Genomic DNA, 9923 nt, shown 5'->3' on the forward strand with positions numbered 1-9923 from the left:
GTCTTGTCTTGTCAAATATTCTATTTTCTACAATGTACAAGTGGCGGCGAGAATATACGTTGTGTACAACTTGAGTCCGCCGCCACTTTGTCTTCTTCCTTTTCTTTGTATCTTTGATGTTTCTTTAAATGAAAAAAAATGATAATAAGTAAATGAATAAAAACATAAGGCAACACGTGCACGTAGTACAGGCAGAATGCCAGGCTTATGCTATATCAAACAGTGGGCAATTTTCAGGATACTGTTACATCAGGTCCAGACATTTCATGCGGAAGGCTGTCAGACAGATGTAGATTGGATTAATGATGATATTGTATGTTGTAAAACAGAGTTAATATCATCAAATAAAGGCAAACGCAAGAAGAGAGACCGCTAACACTAAACAGGAGGACCACGCACGGTACACCGTAGTTTCAGCACCAGAGACTGCACCCGGTGTACCTCCTCCCTCCCGATGTGACCCGTCCCCATCCGTAAGCTTCAGGCCTCGTTCATACACAACCGCCGGCTCGGGAGGAACTCCCGGCACCACAAGGCGGTGGATCGCCCCTCCTTCTTCCTCCAAGAAGACTTGAACCGGTGCGAACATGTCTGGGGGACCTTTGAGGAGAACGCTGTTCGTGGCGTTCAGCGAAAGAACTACCCCGCGACCAAGCAGGCCTGCTCTAAATCTTAAGGTGCCGTCCGCTGAGTTGAGGAAGATGGTGAGGTTGCCAAAGACTTGGTTGCCATAGGAACCCACGTAGTCTCGTTTGTCTCGCGGGAAGTCGCGAGAGATTGCGGGAGGCGCGGGGAGGTGGTCGGCAGGGCGTGTGCCCCAGGGTTGGGGGTAGCTGCAGGCGGTGGTGGTGTTCAGCCACGGGTCCAGACCTGAAAAGGCACACATTACGAGGTGTTAGCGGCATGATAGCAGAACGGATACGGAAGGGAGAATGTAGCCTCCATATCAAGCTTTTTGGGTGGGCCTTTCTGCCTTCTACATGTATGTAGCAGTAGGCAGTAACAGTATTCAGGCAAAAATTTAGGCCGAAGAAACAAACATCATAATCAAACTCATACAGTCTCAAACCTGACGTATTCCGCTACCACTCACCATAGTTTCCGCCTCGCTGGCATGCACGGAAGAATCTTGACGGCCTTTTAACTACTGTGGCGCACTACTTGTACCCGAACTACATGTACTTCACTATTGACTACGAGGATCGCGGATATATACTGTGTTCTGTGATTATTGAGACTTTATTGCAATTTCCTTCCCGTAAGCTAATTGCAAATACATTTAACATGAACGAAACGGACAGACAGTGAACAGTATAGTATTCTACAACTCTAGTTTAGCTACTGACACTAAATTCTAACTTATTGGGTTCAACTTCTTTTTCAGATACATTGAGAGATGAATGATCCCGCTTTTTCTGTAATGTGTAGATATTGTGAGGAGAGTAGTTTTCTTTTTGTCCGTAAACGTTGAGATAAAATAAACCAAACCGTACCGAGTATCATGTCGGATACCCGGTAGTGCAGGACTCTGTGCACGTCTCTGTCCAGGCGGAACACGGGGCCGTTCACACTGGTGAACACGCCCCCTGATTGGTCAGGAAACAGCGTCATCAGTGACGTAAAGCCAAACAGTTTACCGCCATGATGCAACCACCTGTACCCTGCAGGGGGATGAGATCTGTTTCAATGGAATAATTAAGAACACACAAAAACACCAATAGACACACCGAAAATAAAACCTTTTTATGTTACGGTCCCATTTCCAATCTGGGGCCCGGTTGGACAGCTTGTCATTTTCGCAAACAGCCCGGCCGGGCCCCGGATTGGAAACGGAACCGTATACATGCTGGTAATTTATATGTATTGTTCAAATAAAACAAAATACAGATACAGATACCTCTGTAGTTGCCGACTATTAGCCCCAGGCCTTCTCCCTTGTCCATGACTCCCACCGGAAACTGCGGTCGGAAGATCTCCCTGCCCTTTTCCTCGTTCTTGGGGTTGGACAGGAACTGGACCGTGTGCGCCTCTCGGAGCAGGTCTGGGGGAATCAGGAGACGGACTCTTCGGGTCAAAGTTGAATTATGATTACAAACTCACACAAAATAGAATTACCCAAATCTTTGACTGATTAACTCCAGCCTTTGTCAAGGAATCAGCTGGATCCACGGCTTCTGTGACGTCACGCCATGTAGATAGAACTCGTGACTCATGCTCAGTGAGCAGTGGATCATAAGTTGGGAAAGTTTCTGTTGAGGGATGGTTGTAAAGCCCTGATGTAAATGGCTTCTGAATCCCTGATGTACCTTCTGCAACTTATGATCCACTTCTCACCGAGTCACGTGTTCTATCTGTATAGCATAATGCTCATTCCTTGACAAAGACTGGAGCTGATCAGTCCAATTTGTGTGTAGTGTAAATTACAGTTAGACTTTGATTCATGAGGCCACAGCGAGCAATTTTTATGGATGACATCAGCGCGCTCATTAATTTTCGCCTGATTTTGAAAAAAAAGAAAGGAAATTTCATTGCCCCCAAACAGTGGTCAACATGCCAAAATTTGGCAAATATGTAAGCTTTTTACACTTAATTACCTTCGCGACGAATGGTTTCGTCGAGAAGGTTATTCGATGGTGCTTGTCTGTGTGTCTGTTAGTGAACAGAATAAGTCGAGAACGCCTGGATGGTTTGTTGTCGTAGTTGGTGTGTCGGTGTGTATGTGGCAAATCTCAAGATGATTAGATTTTGGGCGAAGTGTTTTGCATAATAAACGAGAAAAGTGTAAAAATGTGTTCAATTGTATGCTTTACTATGCGTTCTGGTTGCGACGTGTGGGCTGTATTGTTTCAGGGGATATTGATGGGGTCACAGATGGGGGGCAAAGTTGGTCATGAGGGGTCATGAGGCAGGCAGGAAACGTCAGTTACATGTACTGCAGCTGCCAGGGACAAATTGGCTATCAGCCAGCTGTAGGGCAGATACAAGAGATAGGCTTGCCCATATAGGCAGTAATGCTTTAAAGCACTAAAACAAGGGCTCAGAAAAGGATTCACCTTAATTGCAAGCCCCAAAAATTCTTATGCACCAGAAAGCCACATCTGTCTACTTTAGAATCATGCAAAGAAAATAGACAGTTGACCAGCTCGTTCTCTCGTAACAGCTGACAGACGAAAACAATCGTCAACTTTGACCTACTCCCAGCCTGGAAGAGTCCACTCGGAGCATGTGAAACCAAACCACAAAGATATCTCCTTACACCAATTAAAAGACTGAAACATACAAATTTTGACCAAAGTTGGATATACACGGCCTTATATGAGTAAGAACAGTCATTAATGCAGTGCCACAGCATGGGAATACCGAGCATGTCTGTGTGTCTGTTAGTGAACACGATAAGTCGAGAATTCTTGGAAGGATTGTCTTGGTATTTGGTATGTTGGTAGGTCTCGATGAAACCTGAAAATGATTAGATTTTGGGCCCCCTATCGGCTTGTTACGGTACTGCAGCGGAACTTCATGTTATGATATCTCGTGTTGTGGACATGCTATGGAACTGATTTTTGAGTGGTAGATAGCTCGTTGGGCAGAGAGTAAGTGGTATAGGTTTGGGCCCCCTAGCAACTTTTTTGGAACTGCAGGGGTAGGTTTTGCTTCAGACTTTGAAAGGGAATAACTCAAGAAGGGCTTGATGGAAGGTCATGATTTTTTGCATGTACATAGCTTGAGCGATGATGTACATGATTGGATACTTATTATGCAAATCAGTAACTAATTTGCATAATTAATGAGGAAAGTTTATACATTCATCAATTTCCATGATAGGACTCGCAAACATGTGATATATGTAACTGAGGAAGAGAGAAATATTAATAGATATCAGCTATGCAAATGAGAACCTCATTTACATAATTAATGAGAAAATAATATAACTCGAGATGGGCTTGATGGATGGTCATGATTTTTGGTATGTAGATAGCTTATGTGATGCTTTGTATGATTGGATGATAATTATGCAAATCAGATTATAATTAATGAGGCAATTTTAAAAACCTGCTGTGTTCCATGATATGACTATTCAAATATGTGACATTTGTAACTGAGGAAGAGAGGAATGTCAATAGATAGAAATTATGCAAATGTTGGCCTAATTTGCATAATTCATGAGAAACTACTATCATTCCATACTAGTAAATAACGGCAATTTCATACTTGTAGCATTTAGAAGTTGTGTGAATGTGAACACCATTGAATCAAATTATGCTAATAAGGAGCTTATTTGCATTATTGATGAAAAATGTTAGCATAACCTTCTTTGTTAAGCTCATAATCATAACAAGGAGGTTTGGACAACTTATGTTATTTGGATGAGGAGGATCAACTGGTATGATTTTTGATTGATGAAAAACACTCCTAATACGTCAGTCATAAAGGTCAAAATCATTTCGCGAAGGTATGAGGTCGTAAAACTCTTGTTCCGTTATGAATTAGTACTGTACTGGGTCAATTTTATAACCATCATCATCATCATTATCATCATCATCATCATCATCATACTTATTCATACAATGAATACATGTGCAGTTTTCACCAACATATAGCACCAATTTGTTTGCACAGTAGGAACATACATGTTGAGGGTAAGCTTTAATATTGATTGCCAGTATATAGCTTTTGAAGCTGGGAAGAAGAGGTATAGGTTTCGGCCCCCTAGCAACTTGTCTAGAAACTGCAGAGGCATGCATGCGTTTTCGCTTGTTCCAATGAACCACAAAAACTCCAAATATAAAACGGAGGTGTGAGACACAACCTCATAACGTACCGTTGGGCTCGCCGTCGGGTCCCGCCCCTGCCGGGCGCAGGTGGTACTGCATGTACCGCGCCATGTCCCCCGCGTTAGACACCACGCCGCCGGCGGGGGCGAGCAGCTTCATGATCCTGAGGTCGGTCGAACAACAGGTTAAAGCCACAGCACCTTCTCTGTTCCCTTTGTTTGGGCGAACAACAAGTGGAATTTGAAGACCTTCCCACACTATATGGTGTATACGGCGGCGCCCATCTCCGTTCCTTGGCCCTTGGGACACACAGTCCCCGCCCTCCACGAGATGACATCCATATGTTTTTCAGTTATTTTGTAGATTGTACCCTCAACTGAACATATTTGTTTGTCGTGCTTCTCTAGGGTACCCTACTATAATTTTAGCCGTGTCGGTCACTTTGTGGTCCTTAACTATAGTAATCCCCATACGCCGGAAACTGTGTTCTGCTACATTAAAGCGTCATCATATCCCCCCCCCCCCTACTCACACGCACTTCGTTAAGCCGTCATAGCAGGTGACGTAGCAAAATAATGTTGTCTTTCTTATAACGGCTCTGGAAAACTAGGGACTTCGACCGAAATAGTTCAGCAAATTCAGTCAAACAATGTAAAACTAAAATGCATAAGGACACTGGTACTTTGAACATCATGATTTACTCATACAGCCTATATACAGGTTAACGTTGTACAAGCACATTTCAGAAACAAAGCAACAAAGAAGTACAATGTTTTCTACACATTGCTACATCAACTGTTGAAATCACTGATGCGTTAACTTATGATATTCTGAAAATGGTTTGTTTGAAATTGGTCGCTCTATATCTAAGGTCGCCAATCGTTTGCCGCCTTGGAGGAAAGAGGCCATCCTACCTGTATATTTCCCGGTTTACGGGCAGAGAGCGCCCGTCCTTGTTGTACACCCCGTAGCTCTCCGCGAAGTTTGAAAAGTTGTCCTCCTCAAGCGCCTCTGACAGGAACGTGGTGCCGCTCATCCCCAGGGGGAGGAAGATCCTTTCCCGTAACAGCTGCTCGTACGGCTTCCCGGCAAGCCTTTCGGCGACGTGCCCGGCCAGGGTGTACAGATTGTTGCTGTAGTAGAACGCAGTCCGGAAAGGGTGGACCTCGGAGAAGTACCTGACTCTCCTGGCATGGAGGCAAGGAAGATGTGCATTCACTGAAAAATCAAACTAGAACAACGGACTCACAGGAATTTTGAACTGAATCGCTCAACTCTTCTTCAATTGCTCTGGACAAGAGACTTAACGCACGTGTGACGTCAGCAATAGGTCAAAGGTTGTTGGAAGTCGGTGTCGCCCCCCGTCCCGGTGAAGACAATGTTGCCGGTATGCCCTGAAGTAGATGGCCTCCTTTATTCGTCTCCAAAAAGTAATCGTGTTCGGGATCGAGAATTTAACACTATCCAAAGCAGCCGAGGGACGATATCGACTTCCAATAACCTTTGACCCGTTGCTGACGTCACACGTGTATACTAACCATTGCACTGCATGTCATAATAGTCACATACACTTTCTTATCCCTCCTTATAACGTACTAATTAACTTATGTTGAGGGCATGCTTTAATTGTAAAAGATCACGTCTTTTGTAATGACACTTCTCCAATAAACAAAAATGAACTCACCGGAATTTTCGACTGAATCGCTCAGTCCTCTTCAGTGCCCAGAGCAAGTGTATCAGATAACTGAAGAGGACTGAGCGATTCAGTCGAAAATTCCGGTGAGTTCATTTTTGTTTATTGGAAAACAAAAGACGTGATCTTTTACAATTTACAGATGCCCCGAAGAAAATACAAAGAAACAAAAAACGCTCTGTTATTGAAATTAAACACAAACAGCAGCTTTTATCCAAATCAAAATGTGTATGCACTTAAAAAAGAAAAGGATAAATAGTAACGCCTTACTATCTGTTTTGTGTCAAGGGATTATCACTGGCGTGATTATAAACAAACAATAGGGTTCCCTCCGCGTCATCGTTATCGTTATCCAAATCAAGCAAAAGCGTTTTTAAAAAGTGAAGGAAACAACAGTAGGTTGCAAGCGTTGTAAGATGATTCTTGAATGTTTGGCACATTCACGCAAATATCTACAAAATGAGAGAAGGGCTTGTCGAAACACTTGGTGCCTCCCCATCATAAAAATTCGTCACTTCCACACACTCACCTTTTTTTCTGTATTGGTTGCAGAAGACGTATGAGGCCGCCTGAGCTTTTTGTAGGGGGGGTGGGGCAAATTAACGGTTCTTCCCGACCAAATGTCTACCTTTATTTAGCACCCAGAGGATTTGAATGGAGACTACGATTGATATATTGTTGGCTGTTTGTTGACGATCCGCAGCTTTAAGTTATCTCGATCGGCTTGTCTTATGTCGTGTGCCGTCCGCCTCTACCACTCCAACCAACGTTGCAGCCCAGATCCTGACACTTGTGATAAACACCGGCGCACTCTTGCACGTGCACTGTGTTGTAGATCAGAAAGTGTTGGACCTCACTCAGAAGATGTAAACTACATGTATAAACATAGAGCCTTTTTATAATGTCCGACAAATTTTTAATAATTCTCATTTTTTTTTCTGCACGTGAACCATTTTGGGTGAGGCTCGTCATTGTCTGATTTATATATCAATAACTTTTATTTTGATATATTCCATGTTGATTTGATTATGTGGATGACATCTGACAGTGAACACTTTCAAAAACAAAGCAAAGCATGAGACTGCCCTCACACGCCGTTTTTTACACTTGGCTGAAGTGGGAAAAGCCGTGTAAAGTGCCTTTTTCCCAAGGGCACAAGATCGATGGCGGCAGGGGATTCGAACTCGGGACCCCTGGGTTCTAAGTCGAAAATCCTGCCGTTACGTCACACGATCCAGACATTAGGATCCGTTTTTCGAATCATCATTTTGCAATTGACGTCATGTATTTGCTCATTTGATAGCTGCTTTGCACGATTTACAGTATGGTAGAAAACTTTTTTTTTTTTTGAAAACGGCCGAAAATTGATGAGCGCGTGGATGTGATCCATATAATCAAATCAACATGACCATATCGAGATATGAAATGAACTCCTTGCTACCGGTAAGTAATATTATATGTTACATTTGTAGCGGTACAATGTTAGGATTTGGGACTATCTAATACCATCGTTCGTAAGACGTGAATGATGCTTTACTACATATTTCCCCGTGTGGCGCATGTACTAGACGTGTTTGACAGTCGTTAAAGGTACCTTGCCGCTTCCGCCCTGTCGACGGCCATCCCGAACTGAAGAACGCCAGTTGGAAACTTCTGCAGTCCCATCGTGTGAGCAAGAAGGTCGCGAAGAGTCGCTTCCTTCGTGCGGAACTCGTCTTGAAATCGGAAGTCTTCTCCCAAGATGTCGACCAAAGGTGTGTCCCATGTGACGTCACCCTTCTCCGCGAGGAGGTCGGCCAGAAGGGCGACAGTGAAGGATTTGGTAACGGACGCCACACCGAAAAGAGTCTCGTTGTTCACCGGGAGCCGCTGGTTCGAGTTCCGTCTGCCGTACCCCTTGGCGAAAACGACCTCCCCGTTCTTGACGACGGAGATGGTTAAGCCTGGGACAGAGTCGGACCTGCAGGCCACGAGGGTTTGTATGAAGCTGTCCAAGTCGTGGAGTTCTTCATCCAACGTTGTCGCGGCCACTGCGCTCGAAAATAGAACCGCCGCAAGCATGGCCAAGAGTACGGCAAGGGTCTTCGCCATCTTCGCACGATGCTGCGACTCGAGCCAGAATACGGGAGACCAGAAGTCCAGTCCGGCTCGCCCCGCAGTGTGTGTACTTCTGGTGACTGTTGCGGAGTGTTATCAGTGAGCGTCTCCGTCTGTACAAGTTGCTATAAACATCGCGTCCCTCTACTGACCCCAACTTACGTCACCTCAATCAGTCAGGGCTATTTTGTCGGCCTTTTGCATTCTTTTCTGCCCATCTACGTCCGCGGCCGCAGCGGGAGGGTAGCCCCAAGAAACTTGCTGACTGAGAATGGATGGCCGGCTGCGGCCTACGGTATCGTTGTTAGTCTTGCCCTTGGTAAAGACACTTTACACCTATTTACTCCCTCCACGCAGGTGTGAATGAGTACCTAGCTCCGGTTAGGGACGTCCTCTCGGATGGGACGTAAAGCCGGAGGTCCCGTTTTGAGGAGAGCCACACCTCACATCGAGCACGTTAAAGGACCCACCACAGTATCGATAAGAGTAGGGGTTCATCCCGATCAAACCTTTAATACGAGGTGATAGTCACCTGTTAATGTTATGTCAATCCTTCCACAAATCTGTGGTAAATCTCAATAGATAAAGAGATGCATGCAACAAATATGAATAAGTAACTCAGAAACAAAGGGGGAGGTTTGCGTCAGCCAATGACTATTCCTCTGTTTGCTTCTTGATGAAACATGAATGGAAACCCGCCCAGCTCTACTTGTTGCTGAGGTTAGATGGGTGACATAAATCATACAGGGAGAACCATGCAGCGGTGTAACGTTACAACTTCGGGGCATGAAACCACCCACAGACCCGAGATGTCAATCAATTGAAGAGCGGCCCAAACTGGAATGCAATGTACTAGTATATGGGCGCCCTGAAATGCAATTTGTAGTGACCTGAAAGTGACAGTGTCATAGCGTCACCTAGCAACTTGTATGATATTGCACACATTCTGGTGAGCTTAGCTCTCCACTCTCTACGCTAAATTGGACTGAAACTTTTGCGCAAGAGTTTGTGATATTTTAAAAGTCTTTGAGGTGACAATAGACCCCTTTCCAAATACCGCGGCCATTTTGAATCCAGGGCGCGCGCACGTGATTCGAGCGCGGGAAAAGTGAAGACCCGGTAAGTCCACACGCCAGCGGTAAGGCGTCCCCAATAGAAATCAGCGTTGAGTCATCTTCGGCGGCGAGATGTTCTCCTCCTCGGTGAAATCCATCGATATATTGGGTCCCCCGAAAGTGCGAAATGGAACGAAATGGAACGAAATGGAACGAAATGGAACGAAATGGAACGAAATGGAACGAAATGGAACGAAATGGAACGAAATGGAACGAAATGGAACGAAATGGAACGAACTAAAATAT

At 44.7% G+C, this 9923-nt stretch overlaps 1 protein-coding gene across 1 annotated transcript; it reads right to left on the reverse strand.

Moving 5' to 3' along the window:
• Positions 1-340: 340 nt before the first annotated feature.
• LOC136437147 (uncharacterized) lies at positions 341-8692 on the reverse strand. The gene is made up of 7 exons (XM_066431627.1): positions 8060-8692; positions 5687-5959; positions 4820-4935; positions 1792-2041; positions 1728-1739; positions 1494-1678; positions 341-870 (listed from the first exon to the last, which is right to left on the reverse strand). The coding sequence occupies exons 1-7, from the start codon at positions 8554-8556 to the stop codon at positions 341-343; spliced, it is 1863 nt and encodes a 620-aa protein (XP_066287724.1). The 5' UTR covers positions 8557-8692.
• Between the last annotated feature and the right edge of the window lie 1231 nt (positions 8693-9923).

Source organism: Branchiostoma lanceolatum, chromosome 6 (genome assembly GCF_035083965.1).
Source record: "Branchiostoma lanceolatum isolate klBraLanc5 chromosome 6, klBraLanc5.hap2, whole genome shotgun sequence".
NCBI lineage: Eukaryota > Metazoa > Chordata > Leptocardii > Amphioxiformes > Branchiostomatidae > Branchiostoma > Branchiostoma lanceolatum.

Coding starts and splice junctions, on each gene's coding strand:
- LOC136437147 (XM_066431627.1), bottom strand. CDS start 8,556: ATGGCGAAGACCCTTGCCGTACTCTTGGCCATGCTTGCGGCGGTTCTA. Junction 5,960..8,059: donor GACAGGGCGGAAGCGGCAAG/GTACCTTTAACG, acceptor CCTCCATGCCAG/GAGAGTCAGGTACTTCTCCG. Junction 2,042..4,819: donor ACCCGACGGCGAGCCCAACG/GTACGTTATGAG, acceptor TGATTCCCCCAG/ACCTGCTCCGAGAGGCGCAC.